At 32.1% G+C, this 24,593-nt stretch overlaps 1 protein-coding gene across 3 annotated transcripts in view; it reads right to left on the bottom strand.

The window, feature by feature from the left end:
• The window catches only part of LOC111151086 (potassium sodium-activated channel subfamily T member 2), a 349,819-nt gene that overhangs the window by 7,448 nt on the left and 317,778 nt on the right, over positions 1 to 24,593 (bottom strand). For all 3 annotated transcript variants that reach the window (XM_022508845.1, XM_022508846.1, XM_022508847.1), the window contains 2 exons: positions 18,932 to 19,232; positions 4,907 to 4,991 (listed from right to left, as the gene is read on the bottom strand). In XM_022508845.1, coding sequence (XP_022364553.1) covers positions 4,907 to 4,991; positions 18,932 to 19,232 — 386 coding nt within the window. The remainder of the gene's footprint in view (positions 1 to 4,906; positions 4,992 to 18,931; positions 19,233 to 24,593) is intronic.

Below are 24,593 nucleotides of genomic sequence, written 5' to 3'. Positions count from 1 at the left end.
GCTACCTGAAGTAGTCTCAGCCTGCTACTTCTCCGCCATCTTGACTCCTCCCCTCATTGTCATTTTTATTTGCATTTCCTTGACGATCAATAAGGCTGGGCATCTTTCCATGGCACTGGGCATTTTCGTGTCTTCTGGAAACTAGTTTCTGCCCATTTTCAAATTTGATTGTTTGCTTCTTTGTTAATAAGTTCTGTTAGTTCTTTATATATTTTGGATATCAACCCCTTATCTAAGATATGGTTTGCAAAACTTTTCTCCCATTCTGTAAGCTGTTGTTTCATTTTGTTGATTGTTTCTTTTGTTGTGCAGAAGCTTTTGAGTTTGATGTAGTCCCATTTGTTGATTTTGCTTAGTCTGTGCTTTTGGCATTATGACCAAAATATCATTGCCAAGACCAATATCAGTGAGTTTCTTCACTGTTTTCTTCTAGAAGTTTTATGATATAAGGTCTTATATTTAAGTCTTGGATCCATTTTGAGGGTTTTATTTTTTTTAGTGGTATGAGATAGGAATCTAATTTCATTATTCTGTATATGCTTCTCCAGTTTCCCCAGCATCAATTTTTGAAGAGACTTTCCTTCCCCCATTGGGTGTTCCTAGCTTCTTCTGTCAAATATTAGTTGACCACACATACTAGGTTTTAATTCTGGGCTCTCTATTCTATTCCATTGATCTGTGTGTCTATTTTTGTGCTGCACCATACTTTTTTTTTTACTATGGCTTTGTAGTATAGTTTGAAAATGTGATACCTTTGGCTTTGTTCATTTTCTCTCAGGACTGCTTTGGCTAGTTAAGATTCTTTGCAGTTCCACATGAATTCTAGTCTTGTTTCTTCTAATTCTGTGAAGATTGCTTTGAGATTTTGACAGGAATTTTGTTGAGTCTGTATATGGCTTTGGGTAGCATGGCCATTTTATCAATATTTATCCTTCTACTCCAGGAACACAGGAAATCTTTCCATTTCTTTGTGTCTTGTTTGATTTCTTTCTGCAAAGTTTTGTAGTTTTCACGTACAGATCTTTCACTCCTTTGTTTAAATTTTTTCCTAAATATTTTATTGTTTTGGATGCTGTTGTGAATAGGATGGTTTTATTTCTTTTTTTGATGCTGCATCATTTGTGTAAAGGAATGCCACTGATTTCTGTAAGTTGATTTTGTAATCTGCCACATTACTGAAATCATTAAGGTAAACATATTTTTAATTGACCCTTTGGAATTTTCTTTATAGAAGATCATGTCTTCAGCAAATGGTGACAATTTTACTTCTTTCTGATTTGGATACTTTTTATTTCTTTGTCATATCTAAATACTCTAGGTAGGACTTCTAGTACTAAATGGAACAGGAAAATTGAGAGGGGGCAACCTTGTCTTATACCTGATCTTGAAGGAAACTCAATTTTTTCTCATTTATTATAATGTTAACAATGAATTTATTGTATATGGCTTTTATTATATTGAGGTATGCTCCTTATTTTTAAATTAGTTATTTTTTAAAATTAATTAAATTAATTAATTGTATGTGAGGTGCATTATAAATTGTTTTCACACTGATTTGGGGTTAAAGTTATTCCTGCTGAGGTGTTTTCCTAAGAAGTCTTTGAAACATACTTACCTTTCTCCCCTAAAATAATTTTTTTTTTTTAGCTTTGTTCATCTGGAAGATGAAAAATCAGTATTTCCTACATAACTAGCTTCTCTTCAAAGCTCCAGTACTATATATTTCTATATGCTTTCTAGACATTTCCATGTAACACATTGAATGATGTATCTAAACTCTAGTTCATCATCTTTTTTTTTTTTTTTTGGATGTTCATATCAGATTTATTCATAGTAGAAAACTCATCATTTCTTTTTTTTCCCCACAGCCAACAATTCCTCTTTTTCTTCCCAGAAAACTGCCTTCCTATTCTGACTTGCTTCAGTGAACCAGCATTTATTTATTTATTTGGCCATCAGATAGAATTGAATTTTTTTTTTTTTTAATTTTGTTAGTTAATATACAGTGTTAATATTGATTTCTGGAGGAGACTACATTGATTCATCACTTACATACAACACCCAGTGCTCAACACAGCCGTGCCCTCTTTAATGCCTATCACCTATCTAGCCCACCTCCCCCGCACCTCTCTCCATCAACCCTCAGTTTGTTCTCTTTCATTAAAAGTCACTAATGGCTTCTTTCCCTCTCTCCTTTTTTTCTTTCCTCCCCTTCCCATATGTTCATCTGTTTTCCTTCTTAAATTCCACATGAGTGAGATCATATGATATTTGTCTTTCTCTGGCTGACTTATCTCATTTAGCATAATACACTCTAGCTCTATCCACATCTTTGCAAATGGCAAGATTTCATTCCTTTTGAAGGCTGAATAATATTCCATTACACACACACACACACACACACACACACACCACACACACCCCACATCATCTTTATCCATTCATTTGGGCTCTCTCCACAGTTTGGCTATTGTTGATAATACTGTTAAAAACATTGGGGTGCAGGTACCCCTTCAAATCTGTATTTTTTTTTTTATCCTTTAGGTAAATATCTAGTAGTGCAATTGTTGGAGCCTAGGGTAGTTCTACTTTTAACTTTTTGAGGAACCTCCATACTGTTCTCCAGAGTGGCTGCACCAGTTAACATTCCCTTCAAGAGTGCAAGAATTTTCCCTTTCTCCACCTCCTTGCCAACATCTGTTGTTTCTTGTGTTGTTAATTTTAGCCATCTGATGACTGATTTTGAGCATCTTTTTGTGTATCTGTTAGCTATCTGGATGTCTTTTTTGGAAAAGCATTTATTCATGTTTTCTGCTCATTTCTTAACTGGAGTATTTGTATTTTGGGTGTAAGTTCTTTATAGATTTTGGAACCTTTATCAGATATGCTATTTGCAAATATCTTCCCCCATTGCCACCTTTTAGTTTTGTGGATTGTTTCCTTTGCCGTATGGAAGATTTTTTACACTGATGAAGTCCAATAGTTCATTTTTGCTTTTGTTTCCCTTCCTTCCAGTGATGTGTCTAATAAGTTGCTATGGGCTGAGGTCAAAAATGTTGCTGCATGTGTTCTCCCCTAGGATTTTGATGGTTTTCTGTCTAACATTTCATCCATTTTGATTTATTTTTGTGTATGGTATAAGAAAGTGGTCCAGTTTCATTCTTCTGCATGTTGCTGTCCAGTTTTCCCAACCATTTGTTGAAGAGACTGCCTTTTTTTCCATTGGATATTCTTTCCTCCTTAGTCAAAGGTTAGTTGACTATATAGTTGTGGGTCCATTTCTGGGTTCTCTATAGTTTTGGAATCTTAAAGCCATATTACACTTCTTCTTTTCCAACTCCCACACCAATAACAGGTCTTACTCTTTGCCTTCATAAGTGTATATACACAGAAGCCTCCTCTACAATCCATTATCTTAATGCTATGAGAGATTCTTATCTTTCGCACACTTGCCTAACAGCAATTTGCCTAGTTTCCCTATTTTCGTATCTGTTTCAGTCTTAATCCATGCTGTCAATCAATTCAACTGTTTCTTGCAAAGCTCTTTCAAATACATATATCCTTTCCATTCCAGCCAACATACCCCACAAAATATATAAAGGCAGCCTTCTAATTCTTGGTATATTACTAGCTTTAGCTTTAAACCACTTGCATAGATCTATCTTGTGTTCTGTATCACAGAATACTCTCAGTCCTACCAGTCTCTGACTTTATTACTGATTTTCCTGATTATAGATACAAACACATCCTGTTGACCTCACACCCACCAAGGCTTTTGGATCTTTGGTGTTTGTACTACATCAGTAGTGCAATCTGGAATTAGCTACCCTAGCTCAGCAGCTCTTGATCCTGCTCCGCCTCAGGACAATGGACCTCAAGGGCAAATCCATATTAGATATTTCTCCCTTAGGCTTACACCATTAACTATCAAAATGCCTTTTCTAAAATCTTGCTACTTTCTTGTTCATATATCTAAGTACTTCCCATTGCCTATAAGGTTTAAACTGAGTTTAAACCTATTTTGTTACCTAAAGTACCCCCAGAGTCGGGTTCAATATACATCTCCAATATTATGTTTAGTGAACAACAGAGATGTTAGTAATACAAAGCTTTTTTACTAGGATCAAACTGGACTGTCTAGTGTTAACAAAAGAAGCACATTATGCAGCTCCTTGCTCTAGAACATCCTGTGCTTTCCACCTACACAAATCTTATTTACCTTTCAAAGTCTGGTTCAAATCCTCATATCCTCTGTAATCACTGTAACTCACAATAATGTCTTCCTCTTTGAAATCAGAAAAACACTGTTTCACTCAGTTGGTGCTTAATTCATTAGTAATAAAGTCATATTATATATTGCTATCAAATTTTTTATGTTTAAATTGTAGTTTGTTAAAGTGTAAGACTTTGAAATCAGGAAAAATGTCTTATCTCTATATCGCACTTTTAAGGAAACACTAATGCAATTGTACATGCATGGCACAGTTTTTGATTAATCAGGTTACTACCATAGACATTTTCCTAGTAAGTATTCTGACTTATTTTACTTAGAGCTTTTGGGAACTCTCAGGTATTTAAAACTAGACAATGTAGTATTTCAGGTTTTTCTCTGAGCTGTTCTCTTATTATACTGCATATTTTCTTTTATTTCTCCAAATATATATGAGCTCAGAAGTACAGAATTCCTGCTGCTACTTCCTTCTTTTATACCTCTACAATTCTACAATGCTTTTTTATAATATTATACATAGAAATACATAAAATTCATTTGTTTATTGAACATAGAAATTAGACTGGCAGTTTCTAAGCATTTATGACACAAGAGGTAGAAACAAAAATATAGAAATAAATAAATTACTAGTTTCCTAAAAATAAATGACTTATGTGAAATAGGAGATGAACTTACACAACATCATTCAGCTCCAGTCTGGTATCTGGAGACGGGTTAATCAGGATGTAGGAGAGGGTACTTTGATGATCATTCATTTCATCTAGAAGATAAATAAATGCCAAGTTTGTTATACTACTTACAGAAGATTACAGGAATTACTGTAGAGCATCTAATCTTCAAACCATATACCTGTCCATGAGAACTTGCCATAGTTTTGCCCACAGCATGATTGTGTACATAACTTTGACTATTTTCAAATGACTGTCATTGGAAATATCTGACAGGTACTCATTTTTTGTTCCAACAGATGATAAAAATAAAGTATCTAACTCTGTTCAGAACAACTACAGTTATATTCTACCCTTTAAGCTATTACACTGAAAAAATATTTCTATTAAAGAACTATCTAGACAAGATGTTCATTAATTTATTATGCCTTTTCAATTATAAAAAATAATTGTGGTTATAGATGGCCATCCCAGATATGAATATGCATACGGGAAATGCTGTGAAAAATCATGTGATGACATTCTGTTTAAAAAACAGAACAGAAATGTATCTAAAAAGCTTGAAGGCTCTAAATATGTTTTGCATTGTTATAGGATATATCTGATATAAGTTATGCTAATGCTTTTGCAAAATACAAAGAATACTGTAGAACAGAATTAACTGTAAGTTTCAAGGGAGGTGTATTACTAAATTTTTTGTTGTTTCTCTAAAACCATATGTATTTTTAAAATAAAAGGCTTTGTCTTTTTAATTTTTTCAATTCACTCTGAAGACATTGTCACTCTTCAAGTTTGAAGAGCTAACTTGGTATTATATAGGATGCTGAAAAATAAAACAGCTTTGAAATCTCAATTTTTTATCTGTCAAAGTTCAAATCCTGATAAGATGTAAATATAAAACCACATGGACATGTACTTCAATAAACATTAATCCTCTCAAGGGTGACATTTTTAGGCTGTGAGGGTACTGTTTAAAATCCTGCTCTAGAGCCACACATAGTATCCTTCTACCCACTTCAGTTACAGATAAGCTTGGTTTCTAAAACAAGGTACTAAATTTTGTTCCAGTTTGATCCAAAGTCTAAAAATATATTTCATACCAATGGAGTTACATAGTACTCAAATGCATAAAGTTAAAATAAAGGTCTTTTTTTAGGCCAACATAGTTGACTGATAATTTCCTGCACTGGAAAATAGATATCATTTTTGCTAAATAATGTCTACCACTGTGTTCATCTAACTAGAAACTTATCACTTGAATGTGTAAAATTTAATAATATTTTCAGTTATGATAGTTTAAGTTGTCATGCAGATGTGTCCAATTTTTAAAGACTATACATGAAAATCCTTATCTTACAAGGAAGATAAACTGCAGTATAATCAAACGTACCATAAGTTTGCAAGTAAAACTATTATAATCATAAAATCATCAAATTTATATTAAAAAAAGGAACATATTTGGTTGCATATCTCTAGGGCGGACACAAGGAACAGTATCCTGGCAGATGGATAAACGTTGTTGGGCCATATAGAGAATGCCTGGTAAAATCTGAATTTCAGATAAAAACTAATAATTTTTGGTATAAATATGTCCCGAATACTGTTTGTGGCATTCTTATACTAAAACATTTTTATGTTGTTTATCTGATATTCAAATTTAACTGAGAATTCTGTATTTTCACTTGTATACTGTATTTTAAATCCATTATAAGTCCATTATACTTGGGGGTAAATGGCTAATTCAAACAGTTGGAGCTCAGAATTCTAATGAATATAATATGATGAGCTTACTTTAAATAAGGTAAAATTCCAACTCAAAACATATTATACGGGCAGGCGGTGACCAAGATTCCTTTTCTAGATAAAAAGGAATTTTGATTTATCTATACTTTTTGAGAAACTTTCCCCTTATGAGAATATCCACAAGTGCCATACAAAGGAACAGATCGATAGTACATCCTAGAGACTTAAGCAGGCTACCCAAAATAAAACAGGTCTAGTAGAGAATCTCCACCTCATTTGGGTATGTATAACTCAACTTCTTATATAAACAGTGGCATTATTGAAATTTCTCATATAAACAGTGAACAATGTTAAACAATGGCATTAAAGAAAACAATTTTACACAAATAACTTCTCAGTCAATATCAATACCCAACCCTTCTCCTTGATTATTAACATAATGTTGTACTCATTTGCCTTCTGGCATGAAGTCAAGATATATCAGTGACTTGGTTTGCCTGTTACAGGTGTAAAAACTGTGGAAATAACTGAGAACTTTACAGTAGTAGTTATAACTATTGCGTTGATAATTTTTTCTGCTCAAATAATCTGTTTTATTTATCATTCTGAAGATTTTCATCTTTCCATGAAAGATGAAAAATTCCAGAAATTGAAGGAAATTCCAGAAATTGAAGGAAATGTTAATGTGCTCAATTCAGTGATCCCGTATGATATATATCAAGACATGGGTTACACAATCAGAATTCATCACACTCCTGGTTTCTTCCCCCCCCACGCACACCCCCTCACTGATTTCTCCTCAGTGTTAGGTTAAAAGAAATTAAAATAAATGGCTGAGTTCAAAGTTATTCTCTCTTTGTCTTTCATGTCTGCCTTGCTGTAGAGTTAATTCTGGTCTGTTTTGTTGGGAAGTTCAGCAGTTTACTCTCCTCTTTGTGACTCTGTGGTTAAGAATTAGGAAGCAAGTTTTTAAAGATCTACTGTGGTTGTGGTCACATATCAAAACTATATTCCATGATCTAGTTTTATCACCGCCAGGTCTGGTATTATTGTCTCTACTGGCCATTCCTTATATTTATTTGTTATTTCTGAATTCTGGAAGGGAAACTGTGGTAGGTTTCCTGCCATAATCATAATCATCACCACCATCATCATCATTGGTGGTGACAAAGTCCCAGTAAATTAAATAAGGCTCTTTATTACCAAAACTACAACATATTTAATGAATAAAATAAAATTGCCTTGGAATATTTGGTTCATGAACCAGAATCAATATTTTATTTCCTATCAGGAAAATATGTGCTAAGAAATCTGTTGTGAGCATATTCAATGTGTTCCTAACAATCTCTGACCCTGGCAAAATAAAAATCATTGTATCATTATATATTTATATTGTTTTGCTGAAATTACTTCCTCATTGATATAATTATCTTAAATGAAGCTATTCTTGTGAAAAATTAAAATAAGTGTACCAGAATATTGAAAATGTTATAAGACATTGTCAAATTCAAAAAAAAATTGTCAAATTAAAAAAATTTCTAATACTATTTACCAATAAATTTATTTTGCTGTATTAATTAGCATATGCAATTATTCAATCAAAATCTACATAGAGCAAATATTCTGCTTAGAATATTTCATGTCAGTAGATCCCATTAAGAAAGGAAAAAGATTTATCCTTTTTGTCCTCCTACTGCTCTTACAAAATAGTTCCTGTTGACAAATTTTAAGAGTATTTTCACATAAGGAGAATAAATTTTATCAGAAAGAAATTTAAATTTTATATACATTGATGTAGGTTTCACTAAATATTTCCAAAAACATATCCATTATGTGTTATGTAATTAAAGAGACGTTTAAATAATACAAAGGTATCAATAAGAGACTCAGTCAAGAATGTAGATTCTGAAACCAGAGTGCCTGCATTAAAATCCAGCTTTTCCAATTACTCATGCTGAGGCCTTAGGCCAATTACTTAATTTCTTTTAAGCTCTTGTGCTTAGTTTTAATTTCTTGTGCTGTAAAATGGAGGAAACAGTAGTGCTATCTTATAGGTTATTGTTCAAATTAAATTATAAATGAATAATAAAGATAATTTAAAAGTAACACTATAAACATACAGTTCTTAGAATCGGTACCTGATTTATATCAAGTGCTGTATAAAGGTTTCTCATTATTATTGTAGTGGCAAAATCCATCCATAACTTGTAAAGAATAACCATCTAGGTATGGAAATATGAAGGTGTTAGCATGCAAAGACAGGAAAGAAAAGTGTTCAAAGAGAACAGCAATGGGAAGCTCAGTTAAAATTGCAGAAAACAGGCCCTTGAGGATGGACTAAAGTGACAAAGAAGGAGATTAACTGGGGATAATGTTGAAAGTCAAACTAGGACCAGATCCTTTAGCGCTTTATAGACCTTGATCAGAAGCTCAAATTTTATTATAAAAGCAATGGGAAGCCATGAGAGGGTTACAAGGGTGGGAGACTGAGTGGTATAATCTAATTTCCTATGAATATATTACTTCACGTGGCTGCTCTGTGGGAAATGGACTTTAGGGCTCAAATCTGGGTTCAAGAAGAGTAGATGAACAGTACAGAGACCCAGGTGAAAGATGATGGCGGCTTGGGAGCAATGGAAATGGAGGATATTTGGAAGGAGAGAAGAAAAGATAGCTAGAGAACCTGAGAGAGTGAAGGTGGAGAGAGGGAAGAAGGAAGGGAGGAATGAGGGAGGGAGGAAAGGAGAGACTGAGATTGTTTTAGAAGGGAGATACAGCAGCATATATGGATGAATGAGTACAACAGCAGATACAGCAGCATATATGCTGATGAGAAAAGCAAATAAAGATGAAGAAATTGATGTTGTACTAGACTGATGGTATATTTTTCTTCAGTCACTCCAAGAAATACCTTATTGAGGAAAATAAATACTCCCAGTTGCACAGTGCTTACTTCTACATAGTCCAATAATCCAAATAATCAGTAATAGCAAAGCCCACCCATGATTTAATTTTTCCCTCTTCTGAACTTCTAAGCATGTTACGTGTTATCCAGCTATAAAACTAGCTAGTTTTATAGTGCTGACCTGATTTGCTCATGTTTCAGTTTAGTAACAAGCTATGCTTATGAGTACAGCTATTTTGTCAATTTACAGAATTTACCAGTCTATTTGGGGGGTTGGGGGAAGTGGTTAGAGGTAAGGGTAAAAGAATCATTCTATTTAATAACCTCTATTTAAAATAATTCTTATTACCTTCTAATAATTTAGAACTATTTTATGATACACAAGATAAAAATCAGGACTCTCTTAACCTCACTTCATATAAACCATTAAGAAAACAAGATTATAATTAGAACAATCTAGAATTGTTTAAAATTAATGAAACAAATGGTGAGTGCTCTGAATTGTGTAATACTGATGATTCACAGACCTGTATCCCTGAAGCAAATAACATATTGTATGTTAATTAAGAAATTAGTGAAACAAGTAGCATTATATAAAGTCAAGCTTCAGAAACTGTTCAGTTTCAACTCTGCCAAGAATTACTCCAAACTAGCTTCATACACAAAACTAGCTCTTTTAGGCCCAATTTCCCTTTTAAAATACAGTATTCAGTATTTCCTAACCTTTTAAAAGCTACTACCTTTTATAAATATTAAAAAACCAAACCAACTTGCAATTTTCTAATGTGATAGAGAATTCAAAATTGAAGATATTATGTATTTTTATGCTTTTACTATTAACCTCTTTGTTTCTTTAAATTTTTGGTGGGTTTATAGACAATACGGAGTTGAGTGTTGCCTCTTTTAATCTAATTATGATGACTTCTTTTCATTGAAATGCTTAATCCCTTCATATTTAATGCAAATATCAGTATAGTTGGGTTTAAATCTATCCTCTTGCTAGTTGTTTTGTCCCATATAGTTTTTTGTTCCTCTACCCTCTCTACTTGTTTAGATTAATTGAGATTTTAAAAATTTCTTTTTGTAATTATTCTAATTTATTTGCATCATTGGTTATTAAATGTATCACTTTGATTTAATTATTTTGTAGTTTCTCTTGGTCATATGTTGCAAATGTTTTCCTGTAAAGGGTCAGGTAGTAAATATTTCAGGCTTTTGGGCCATATGATCTGTTGCATTTATTAAATTTATGTTTACACTGTAAAGTGAAAGTGGCCATAGAACATAAATAAGCAAGGATGGTTGCTTTTTTTTTTTTTTTTAAAGCAAAAACAGATGTGCTATACTTTGTTATCCCTGCTCTAGGGTTTACAATATACAGCTTGAACTTCTCAGTGGCTACACTTAAATAACTGCCACTTCATGTGTGGTGTAACAAGCTTGCTACATTATATCTTGATTATTCCATTCTTATTATTTGAGTTATTACTGTCATACCTTTTTGCTTCTATATATTCTATATATTATATATATATTCTATAAATTCTATAAATCTTAAAAAGTTTGTTATAAGCAAATTAATTATCTTTAGCAAAAAAATTAATTATTTTAAGCAAAATAATTAATTAATTTTAATTAATTATTTTTAGCAAATTAATTAATTTTAATTAATTATTTTTAGCAAAAAATTATCTTTAAATAAAATGCATAAATTAGAAACATAAATTTGATATTTTCTCAATATTTACATTTTTTTAATCTTTTTTTAAAGGCTTTTGTTTTGCTTTGTTTTTTAATAATCTCTACATCCAACATAGGGCCAGAACCCAGAACCCCAAGTTCAAGAGTCACATGTTCTTCTCACTGAGCCAGCCAGTTGCCCCAACTATTTCTTTTTAGATCTAAATTTCTGCAGGGCATGAAATTTCTTCTGTCTTAAGAACTTCCTTTAATATTTTTTTCATAGTGTAGATCTGTTGTTGACAACTTCTCTCACCTTTTGTTTGTCTAAAACAGTCTTTATTTGCTTTTATTTTAAAAATATATTTTTATTGTGTATAAAGTTTTAGGTAAACTATTTTTTTTCAGTACTCCAAAGATGTTCCTTTATTGTGTTTTGGTTTGCAAAGTTTCTGTCAAAAAGTCTGCTGTCATCCTTGTACAGCTACTCCTCGAACAATGCAGAATTAGGGTTGCCAACTTCCTGTGCAGTAGAAAATCTGCTTGTAACAGATGACTCCCCTAAACTTGACTACCAATAGCCTACTATTGACTAAAGGCCTTACAAATAAATAGTCACTTAACATATATTTGTATATGTATTATACTGTTCTCTTACAATAAAGTAAGCTAGAGAAAAAATGTTTTAAAGAAAATCATGAGAAAATACATTTAGATTATTGTATGAGTATTTATTGAAAACAATTCACATATAAGTGGACCTGCACAGTTCAATCTGTGTTGTTCAAGAGTCAAGTGTATTTGTTTTTCATTCATAAAGTGACTTTTTCCTCTGGCTCCTTTTGAAGTCTTTCAGCAATTTTGTATACTATGTCTTGGCATTATTTCATTTGTTACATGGCTTGAGTTTCACTGGGCTTCTAAGATCTTGAGTAGAGTTCCCATCAAATTTGGAAAAATTTTGGTCATTATTTCTTCAAATATCCATTCACTTCTTTCCTTTTGGGACACCAATTACATGACTACTTTATACTGTCCCATCAGTAAGTAACACTCTTTATCTTTTCAAGTGTTTTTTACCCTCTCTCTTCTGCATTTTAGATAGTCTATTGCTATGGCTTTATGCTCACTGATATTTTTTTCTGCAGTAGTTATCCTGATGTTGATGTCATCCAGCATACATTTCATTTTGAATACTGCATCATAAATTCTGACCTCTATGAAGTTCAGTATGGTCTCTTTTATATCTTTCGTTTCTCTCCTTATCATCCTTCTGTTCCTCAACATCTTGAACATATAAACCATACTGTAATAACTACTTTAATCTTCACATTTTTCTGGACCTGTTTCTTTAATAGATTTTTCTACTGGGAAAGCTCATATATATATATGTATATTTTATTTTGGGTCCACCTCCTTGCCTTCTAGCCTATATAAGGCTTAACTCATTTGATTCTTTTTCCTCAAGTAATAAAGTTATATGCTTTCTTTTGTCCAGAGTCTGTCTGCACACTATTGATCTATATGTTTTTAGTTATTTAAATTGAAAAGATAAATGGTCATCATAACTGGAAGTTTCTTTTTGTTATTTTAATGCAATTAGGAAGCCATTCTCAGCTCTCTTAAAAAATATTGAGTAAGAAGTTCATTCAACCAATAAACTTTTTTTCTCAATGGTAAAAAATATTTCATTTTATTCAAATTGGCCACATTTTTCTTACACACATGCTAAAACACATTTGAACTTCTAGTCATAATGATAAAATATATGTATATTTAAGTGCAATTGACTGTGGTGTTAATTTATGTAAAAATATTGATATCATTGAAAAATCAATGTTCTGGGAAGAACATGTTACAAATCCATGAAACAAAACTATATAGCCTTAATTTAGGGATATATGAAAAATTCATTGCCCAAATAGTTCTATTTACCAGAAATCATTATCAGCTAAACAATTGCCCCCTTTGAAAGCTTCATTACTTTATCTATTGAGAAAACCACTGAGTTTGTTTTTTTCTATTAATATTCTATATACATAATGAGATGAACATAAAAAAAGCACATCTATATATCCTCCTGTTTCTGACTGCCATCTCATGTGAATCAGTTCTGGAAATACAGAGTAACATAAAATCATCCATATTCTGGGAATCTACACTGGGAGCATATTGACTTTGCATATCAATATTGTTATACTTATTTTTATTGGAAAAAGGTAAATAATACATTTCAAAAATAATAAAAATTTAATATTGATTTCTTTTGAAATACTAAATTGTTGATGAAGTTGCTACAGTGACCTCAGATATTCATATTATTCCTCCTAAGTACTAAAACTTGCAAAACATTCTAGAAGAAATATCTACCTATGGTACCTTTTCCCCCTTTGGTAATTTGTTTTAGGAAAATTTATCAATGATATTATACTAGACAAGGTGCCTGACTTATTGACTAAGATTTTGGGGAAATTTTTTTAAAACATAAAAATGATAATTGGTTTATAAAAGTATGAGATGTTGATGACTGCTACTAGTACTACTACTACTACTACTATTACTACTATTACTATGGCTACTACTGCTAATACCATTACCTTATCTATCATACCTTTGGGTTGGAATAATAATCCTTTTTGTTAATTTTGCTTATTTCTTTCCATAAGAAAGAGAATGAAAGAATTAAGTCTCCTTATTGTCTAAAAACAAAACAAAACAAAAACAAAAACAAAAACAAAAAATAAACCAGCACTTGTTTAATTTGTCCATTATTTCAGGCATTTATAAATCTACTTTAGAAAGAAACTAAGACCTTCTGATAGGTGTAATGAAAGTCAGTGGATAACTACTAGTTATTTCTTTGTCACTTAAAAGGATTTTATTTTTTTTTCTACCTTCGCATTTCATCTTCTAGTAACAGTATGAAGCTTACAATCCATGTCAAAATTGGTTAACACCCATAGGAGCAGTCACACTGGGAAGACTTACTTGCCACTTTATACTTAATAGTGTGTGCCATTCTGTGAACTAATCATTAAGAATCTGTCAAAAGTTAGAAAGAATAATTTTTTGTGAAAGTGAGAGCTATTCTAAATAGATTGTTGAAGAATAGTGCCAGCTATGAACATAAAGAAAAGTATAATTATTCATATTTGCAGGTAGCTTACAGATTAAAAAGGTTTTTTTTTACATACATTTTATTATTTTATACCACACCCCTTTAGGAAGACTTTATTATCCTTATTTGATGGTTAAAGAACATGAATTTCAGGGCGATAGTGACTTGTACCAAAAACACATGGCTAGTTTGTATACAATGCCATGAATTTTGAGAGGAAGTTTTAGAAATTATATTGAAGAAATTTCTCCCAAAAATTCAATGGGAAGCAAGCAGAATTTGGAGATTTTCACTTTAGCTATTTTACCAAAATACAGAGTCCCTCAAATTCCATCTTTCAAATCTTTGGGCCAGATGTGTTCTAGAATTGAATTTTTAGATTTAGAAAATAATATTGGCCATATCATGTATATTATGCAATATCACATGAAAGGTTACTTACCTTCCTGTCAAAACACCTACAAGTTTACTGCATTTAAAACACGAGTATTTCCTCATTTCCAATTATTTAAGCAAAAGGTTCCAACTAGGATCTTTTTCTTGTATTTCAACTTCTTCATTAATGGCTCAAACTTAAAAAACATGCTCATTTCTCTCTGATCTTCAAAACAAACAGTTTCTCTTCCCTCTCCACTTTCTCATCAGTTAGCTTCATATTCTCACCTCTCCTTCACAATGAAACTTCTTAAAAAGTATCTACTATGCTAGACAGATAGTTGTCTCTCAGTAGTGAAATTCTTCTCGTCATCTTTAACGTTAGATTTGGGCCACCAAAAATAAGACATATTCCTTGCCAATGGGACATAGCAAAAATGGTGAGTGCAGTTACTTAACAGTATGTTTTAACTGAAGAGATCTTTCCTTCTCTGGTATCTCCCTCCTTCCTACTTGATGCAATGCGGACAAAATAATTGGAGTTCCCACATCTATCTTGTACTGTGACATGACTTTAGCAATAGAAGCAATAAATGATAAAGCAATGAGATAGAACATTAAATTTCCAATACCTTGGGGTTTCTAATATATTTAAATGCACTATATTCAAATCCTTACCTCATATCATTCCTCAAGCTACTCAAATTTGGCTTGCACACATACCATTTAACTGATACTACTTTCACCAAGGTCCATCCATAATCTATCACTATACTCAATAACACTCTTTGATGTTATCAATCATTATCTCAGTCCAATACTTTCCAACATTTTTTTCACATCATAGTACACATAAGAAATGATATTTGTACTCACAGTGGGGTAACAGACAAAACTGCTTATGGCTGGAAGTAACCAGCCTGAGGAGTGCCTCTGACCACCCCAGGCCCCACATGGCCTTCTGAAAGCATAAAGGATCAATGTCATGATAAAACATGTAACCAATTAATAGCATACTATCATATTTTGGGCATTTCAGTTCTAGACATTTCAGTCTCTTGTTTTTAAAAAAGATTTCTTCCCTTAACATTCTTCAAATGTTTTCCAAAGTACTCTTATAGTCCTCACCAGTGGTTATTTCAACTACTCCTATGATTTTAATTAAAATCCACATGCTTTATCAGCATGTAGAGTCTCAAGTCTATATAACATCTCATTTCTTTTTCTTGAGAACCAGACAGCAGATATTCATCTTCTTTCACAGCATCACCTACTTAGGACTGAGTTAAATTTATATTTACCCCAACATATTTGTCTTCTTTTTCTAAGCTCAGAGAACGTCACCACCATACGCTTAATTCCTCAAACAAAAACACTCAAAAGTCATCTTTTAACTCTTCCCTTTCCCTCTCCTTGATGTCTCATATCCAAGAGGTCAAAAGTAATCTATTCATTCTTTTGGAGCATGTCATCCCTAACTCAGAAAAAAGCAGATTATGACTTATGGTTAAATCAATCATCATGCATTTTTAAAAATGTATGTAAAAACATTTTTCAACTATAAATCACTATAAAATATTGATGATATGTACAAAGAACATGTGGTATAGTGGGAACATAAAGAGACACAGAATCAAAAGTATTAAGTTAGAGTACTGACTTGACTGTCTAGTAGGCTAGGAAATCATTTATATTTGAGACCCTATTTTCTCACCTGTAAGCACTCCATTTGTTCACGCATTCAAAGTGCAGTTACTGGGTTCCTATGTGTCAGGAAATGTGTGATATGTTGGGGATACAAAGATGAAAAGATGAGTAAGACATTCCCTTTCTCTCAAGGAAGGAAAGCAAACATAAAAAAATAAATTGTTTGAAAGCATGCATCCTCAGTAGAGGCAAAATTGCCCTGAGGGTGCAAAATTTGGTTTGGTTTGGTTTGGTTTGGTTGAGGTAGGCCAAGAAAAACAAAAACAAACAAACAAAAAAAAAACAAAACCTACTCCTTTTATGTGTAAAGCACAGATGTACATACAGTAGTACTTAAATCAGTATATGGAAGATTGGTGGTGTCAACTGAATGCCAGTTCTGGGCTCAGCACATTATTCTTCATTATCCCATTTGTCCCTCACAAGAGACTTGTAAGACAGACATTATTATTCCATTTCACAGTGATAAAAAGAAGCTTAGAGAGGTTAAATAATTCAGTGAGTCTACTGGCTGATATTAGAAAATAAGTTCCACGAAGGCAGAGGTCCTGTGTGAATAGACCATTATTCTATTCCCAGTGTAGGCCAATAATATCTGTTGCATGGATGAATTATTGTGAGTTAGGAACACTTGGAGAAGTCCAGAAGCTCACGATGTGTTAGATCCCAATCCTGTTTTCATAATCTTTATGTTATTAAATGTGGCTAGTGCATGGCCTTAGAATGGATTGATGGACCTAGGGATGAATAGATGATTAGAATGGGACAGTGAGAGGAAGAAAGATGAAAAGAGAGAGAAAAAAAGAAGGTGGACAATATCCATTCTTCCTTTCTGTAAGAGTTAGTGTGAGAATTAAATTAACAAATTTATAAATTAAAAAAAAGAAAAACACACAACACAGAGAATAACTAAATGCAAGGTACCTGATAGAAGTTTCATTAGCAAAAACATAATATGTTCCCTGATGATTCTCCCATGTATCCAGTTCATGCATTTTTGTGTCTCTTAGAGTCAAATGTTATCTGTCACACTGCTTACAGGACCAGACTTGAGTTACAATGTTCATGAAACACAGCTGGAACTTGGATGAACAATCATTTACTAGAACTTTCCGAAAAAAGAAAGAGTAGCTGAATAATAACTAACAAAAGTACACATAAATAAAGGACTATAGTTCTATAAGAAATACAATCATACTGTCATCACATTAGCAAAGAGCTATTAATATAGTTTTTAAAAGGAAGATCTATTTTTCTTTGAATTTACTCTTCATGTAAGACTGTGTGTGATTATATTAAAATTACTGGTAATAGATGAGTCTGTATCACATTTAAGTAAGTGATAAATAATTATTTCAATTATATATGGAATCTTGACTCCAACACATTTCAACTGTATGTCCTTGAACAAGGTCTTTAAGCTCTAAGCTTCAAATTCTTAGGGTAAAGTGGGACACCTATCCACTCAGGATTATGAAGAGTAATGAGAAAAATACACATAAAGAACCTAGCATAGTTCTTGAAGGTTAACTTCTTTTAAACTCTCTAATTCAATAATTAAAATTTCTCCCTATATACGTTGTTTCAAGTTGAGACTTTAATAATAAAGATGAGATGGGACAAATATAGAATGCATTCCATTTTATCCTTAACCTGCAAGATATTTATATTATCTTAGCTTCTGGTTTACTCAAGTTATATATATAAAACAAAACCTGCTTTATTTATCATTTGGCTTTACCCTAAGTTGACTAAATTTCTTTTTTAAATAAAATTCATAGAGTAGTAATCAATATATTTTAAAATTATCCTTGCATTATTTATTTAAGCTATGCTTTTTGGTCTCTATGGCGATCATAGATCAACACAGGAACTTAATAATTATTGATGCAGATCTATATTATATGAAATCAAGTAGTATTTGAGCTTCAAATTAAAGCTTTTGAAGACTTTTGTTTCTGGACCACAAGGAACTAAACAAATTTTATGGAAACATTTTGGTTCATTTGCGTGTGGTCTATTTAGTTACTTGCCAATGCCTCAAATTCATTTTATACCAGTTTCTAGAAAAAGATGTGGTTTGGGTGTGTGTGTGTGTGTGTGTGTGTGTGTGTGTGTGTGAGAGAGAGAGAGAGAGAGAGAGAGCTCGCGCATGACAGAATGGGATCTAAATATCAGACAAGGTATTAAGAAGCTAATTAACAGGTTATTGACTAAGTTTCCTTCTCTCTAAAATGGAAGAGTTTTGGAGAAAATTAAAATTAAGATAATTCACATAATAAGTTTAGCAGAGTGCCTAGAGAACTGACAAATACTTAACACTTTTAGCATTTACTTTCACTGTCATCACTATAATTTTCTGTATTAGATATGTCTCAGTAGTTCCTTCAAACTGGCCTGTGAAACAAAAATGTGATTCTTAACTTACTAAATTGGAACCAACTATGCAAAGACTATGGCAAGAATCACAAGTCCATAGCATACAATACTTTTAAAGAGCATACCATATCCCACTGTAGAAAGACCCAAGTGTTTCATTCTATTTTTCACAAGTTCAGCAAGCTCTTGTCTTTCTGACCTCCTGTAGAGGTTCAGTCGCTGCTGGGTTATTTTCTCAGCTGTTTTACCAGAGTGTTTTGGACCTTTTCTGCTCAGTCTTCGGGCCCACTGCATGCTCTTTCTCCGTAGTAAGGGATGGTCTGACTGGTCACTGGAGGTTGAGTTGCGGTGGTTGCTTCGGTGATGACTTTGATCTTTGGAGTCTTTGGTGTCTTCCCACTCTTCTACGCTGATGGATATCTGAGACTTTAAAGGAAATGGATATTGATAGTTAGTTATTTTAGGAACAGTTGAAAACTGGAGATAGGCTAATAATTTTGCCAATAACTTGGTATCATTATATATCTCATGAGAGTTTTCACAGAAAAAACAAAATTATAATCATTGATTCACTTTGCTGTTACTAAAAATATTATTTGAAAATACACTGAACTTATATATGAAGCGGATAAAATAGCTTTGCATCTCCAGTATATGGTTTTATGAAAAGATTTAACTTCTCATGCATCCTGCTATAAAATGACTAGCTCGCAGAGTTGTTTGGACCATAAATAAACAAAAAAAATTTAAATTCAAATAAAGTCAATGTAATGGACTTTTCTAAACCTACAAATGTATTTTATATGAAATTTAAATAAAAATTATGAAAATTGTTTTACTTTTGGAATTAACAATATTTTTAAAGGGTTTTAAATTATTGCTTTTTCTAAAGATGGCATTGGGATGAAACTTTGTTAAATGTGATTTTTTTTTTTAATTCACTATTCTGAGCCAGAAGAAAATAAAAAGCTCTTATTATTTAATTCATACATTAGTTATTCACCACATAAACCTTTTTTTGATTAAAACATTAAAACGTATTTCAGGAACCATTCTCAGTATCCTAAGTGAAAAATGTAAATATTAAATTTCACAAATGCATTCGAGAATCACACAAAAATACTTAAATCAGGCTATTCTCCAGAGGAAGGAAAAACAATGAACAAATTCAGAAAGTCTATTTTAATTTACTTCTATACTACTAAATCTGATTTTAAAGTAAGAAGCTTTCCTTTGATTGTAGGCCCTTAAAAAATAAGACCTTCCTGTTTCAAACTGTTGCTTTTCATACCAGAAAGTTAAATGAAATGCAACATAGTTCAAAGTAGGAAGTCTTACTTAACTAAAACCATGCAAATGCAAATGGACAGCTTCCTGAATTATACTGTGCATGACACCAACATTCATGAATCTGCCAACTCTGTTTCCCTTCTATTGACTAAAGTTTGAAATTCAGCTCTAATATGCATGTTTGTTAACTTGTAAAGTAATAGAGTTTAAATTACCAATTTAACTAAGGTCAAGAGGTAGATCCAATAAAATCCTTTAAAAGTGAGTATAAATTATGGAGTCTCAGTCAATGATTTGCGTACAATTCCTACTGGCAAGCTATGAAACTATCTCACACTTAAATTCAATGAAAAATTTAAATATTCTTCCCTACTTCTGTTTAAAAACAGTAAGCAATATTAAAAACAGTTTAACTTTCAAGTCTCCACAATAAGAGAGCATTTTATTAAATATTTTCAGAAAACTTATTTGATATATAGAATTTAAACTGCAAGTATTAAAATGTAGACAGCTGCATGGTTTTACAATAATGGACACCTTTATAAATCTTAACTTCCACTAGTCTCACCTACCTGATAATATACTGAAAACCCTCTTCTGTGAAAGAAAAATATATAAACCCTTGAGTAATATCTACCATCAGTAAAGAATATCAGTCTTTGTTCAGTAGTTTCAGTTTTTATGTACTCTGTAGCAAAAATGAAAACATTCATATTTAGACATTTGTCTTGCAGAGTTTAGTTAATCACAATTTTACATTTATTTGAAGTGATCTTTCTAGTCATTGGCTTCTGTGAGTAATAGTTTGATTTCCTACATATATGTGGAAATAGTAGCCTTGCCAGTCCCATAATTCAAGTAGAGGATGAAACACTATTTGTCTTTGTGAATGCTTTTTCTTAGTTATGTATACCAGGAATTGTATCAAGTAAGCATCTAAAAGATGAAGTCTATATGTATATTAGTTAAACATTACTGAATACCCTATTCATCATTGTTTTGAACTTCCTTTAGAAAAGAATAACATGATTTATACATACAATCTATAGGATTCAAGAGGCCTTTTTGTCACTCAATAAAATAAGTATCATTTCTTTGTATATTTCACTGTAAGTACAGCAAAAAGTAATTAGAAGGATTTTAGGGTTAATTTTAAGAAATGAACTGACAACACATAGATTGTTCTCTATGTGTTTGGAATTTGTAGGTCTTTCTCTCATCCTTCCATATGACATAATGAAAAGGACACTGAATTTTATGTGTAAGATTACAAATTTGAATGATATTTTGAATACTTCCTAGCTTTGTTCCTACAACAAAACTGCTTAATCACTATGTAAAATGAGAATAATAATAATACCCATCTTCTACCTCAAGAAATGCCCTACAAATTCCTATAGTACATTAATGTATAAAGAAAATGTGCCAACTATAAATTTCCACATATAACAATGTTAATATTTCAAGTTAAAATGATTTTTGACAATATCAATTTCAATGGAAATAAACATTCGTTATTCTATTCCTGGGTACGGAATATTGTGTATGCCTGTGTGTTTTTTAAAAAAGGTCCATTTATAAGTATACTTTCTTGCTGTCATTTCATCATCTGATTTGACTCTATTGTGTTTTGAACGTGTCACACTATGATCTAGTGGAAATAGTTTGCTGGGAGACACAGAAGTGCCTTAATCATAGGACCTTTTCCTGAATTAGAGTCAGAGTGATACAATTTTAAAGCAAGTGTGCTAGCCATCAGAGAGACCTGGGTTTAAGTACAATGTCTCACCACTTAATCAGCTCAGTGCTCCAGGTTACATAAACTGTCTAAGTTTATCCCCATTTCCCTATCTGAAAAATAGTAATTATATTTTTACTTTGCCCACAGTGTTTTTTCAGAAGATCTAAGAGATAATACTTGAAAAGAGCAATATTAATATAGTGCCTGTCTCAGCAAATGCTTACTAAATGTTAGTTAATATTATGGCTCATGATCTGGCATGAAGAGACAATAAAAGAGAGAAAAGAAGAAGAAATAATTATGAGGGATTATATAAAAGTGAGAAATGGGTACGAAAAAGAGAGGGAATGACTCATATTTGTGATGCAGTTTTCTCTATCAGTGACCATATTTCACAAGAAATCAAGGTGCTAGAACAAACCCTTGGGGGTAAAGATTCCTTGGTTAAAGTTTCATGAATTTGAAGATGAGAACAATATATAACTGAAAGTGGAGGTTTATTGCCCTACCCTGCTTCTATAAATTATTCTTCACCATTTCTATGAATAATGAGAGGAATCTGGTTTGATGTTTCTGTACTTTAATTACCAGAAGACTGATATAATTATTAATGTGAAAAATCAAGACAATACTAATGCTTATGAGAATGAAAAAAAAGATATTTTCATATTGTTATGGTCTGATCTGAATGTTATGTTCAAAATATGTTAAAATCTTAAAATTTGTTAAAATCTTAACCCCTAAAGGTGATGGTTTTAGTAGGCCATAGGTGTGGAGTCCTCATGAATGGGGTAAATGACCTTAGAAAAAAGACCCCAGAGAGATCCCTAGCGCCTTCTGCCCTGTGGTTAAACAAATGAGAAATCTGCAGTCAGAAGGGGGTCCTCACCTGACCATGTTGCCACCCTGATCTCCCACTTCCAGTCTCCAGAACTGTGAACAATCAGTTTCTGTTGTTTATAAGCTACCCGGCCTATGGTGATTTGTTATAGCAATTTGAATGGATGAATATATATTTTATATGAAATGCTTTCAGGAGCATATTCATACAGTTCAATGAGGAAATAAAAAATTCATAAATCTAATCAATAATTTTCATATAATTTTAAGGCATTATTATTTTTAAAGTTATATTATTCTCCAAATATTTATCAAACAATATGGTTTTTTAAAAAGGCTAAAAATATTTCTTCAAAAGAATAAGAATTGGCAGCTTTATAAATGAGAAAATGTTTCCTACGCCTAAAATTACTTTTAATTACTTTCATCGTTTTCAGAAAGTCAAGAAGTGTCAGGATCACAATAAATATCAAACATTCTTTTCCACACTCTACACACACACACACACACACACACACACACTCCAAAATGACCTAATTCAACTTCCTCTCAACTTTTTTATTGAAGTTATTCATGTCATAAGGTTATTGAGCAGTCTGTGGAATAAAGTGGTATTTTAAAATAAATCAATTCACTCAGTAGTTTGAAAGTGAGTGTTTGTAATCTGGATTCATGGCTCCCTTAAGAATAGATTTATAGGCTTTAAAACAGTCTTAAACTGTGCTATTTGATTTATGACTGAAGAAATTCTGAATTGTTGCTAAAGAAAACAGAGGAAAATGAAACCACGAAAGATATGCTAGTTTAATATTTATTTATTTACTTATTTATTATTTCAAGTTTTATATATATTTAATTCTAGTTGGTTAATATATATGGTAAAATTGGTTTCAGGTGTAGAATCTAGTGATTCATCACTTATATACAGTACACAGTGCTCATCACAACTAGTGCCCTGCTCAATACAATACCCATCACCCATTTAGCCCATCCCCCACCCACCTCCCCTCTAACAACCCTCAGTTTGTTCCCTATAGTTAAGAGTCCTTTATGGTTTGCCTTTCTCTTTTCCCCCTTAATTTAACATTTTATAAAAGAACTCCTATCTAATGTTTTCCATTAAAGTGAAGTTAAATTATAAGAATACTTGAGACATCATCTAAATTTAAATCCATATGCACTTTGGCTAGTGACTTTGTGTCCCATGGAAGTTTTTTTGAATTAAAAAAAATAATTCATACAAAGATGTTTCTGTACTTTCTATAAAGATTCAGTTTATAAGTTTACTTAGTCTGTGATCTAAGTAGATATAGAAAATAACTAATTACATTGTATTTAGATGTACTGTTTTATTTATTTATTTATTTATTTATTTATTTATTTATTTATTTTGAGAGAGAGAGCACAGGACTGGGACAGGACTAGAGGGAGAGGGAGAGAGACAATCACAAGCAGACTCTCCATCCAGGATGGAGCCACATGTAAGGCTGGATAACAGGACCCTGAGATCATGACCTGAGCAGAAATCAAGAGTCCAACACTCAACCAACTGGGTCACCCCGATGTCCCATACCTAGATGTATTTTCAACATATTTTCAGAATCATAGATATAATTAGTTAATAAACATATTATAGTCTAAAAAATTCCAAATTTGGAATCAAATAGTAGGTTGTATTTTCAATCCCATCCAACCAATACTTCATGACTTCATATAAACCAACTGAGCTTCCTGAAAAATAGTGACAATTTTCAGAATTCTCATGACAAAAATAAACAAAACTTAAGAGAATCTGTAGTAAGACTCCAACATAAATTCTAAAGCCAAATAATCACTCAAGAATTTAGGTTCAAAATAATAGCTTTTTCTTTTTAAAGCTAATCACTTGGTGGAATAACAAAAATTATTTCAAAATC

This window comes from Enhydra lutris, unplaced genomic scaffold (assembly GCF_002288905.1).
Source record: "Enhydra lutris kenyoni isolate GAN:26980312 unplaced genomic scaffold, ASM228890v2 scaffoldscaffold25, whole genome shotgun sequence".
Lineage (NCBI taxonomy): Eukaryota > Metazoa > Chordata > Mammalia > Carnivora > Mustelidae > Enhydra > Enhydra lutris.
The sequence above is the reverse complement of the archived record's forward strand: the minus strand, read 5'-3'. Positions and strand labels throughout refer to the sequence as shown.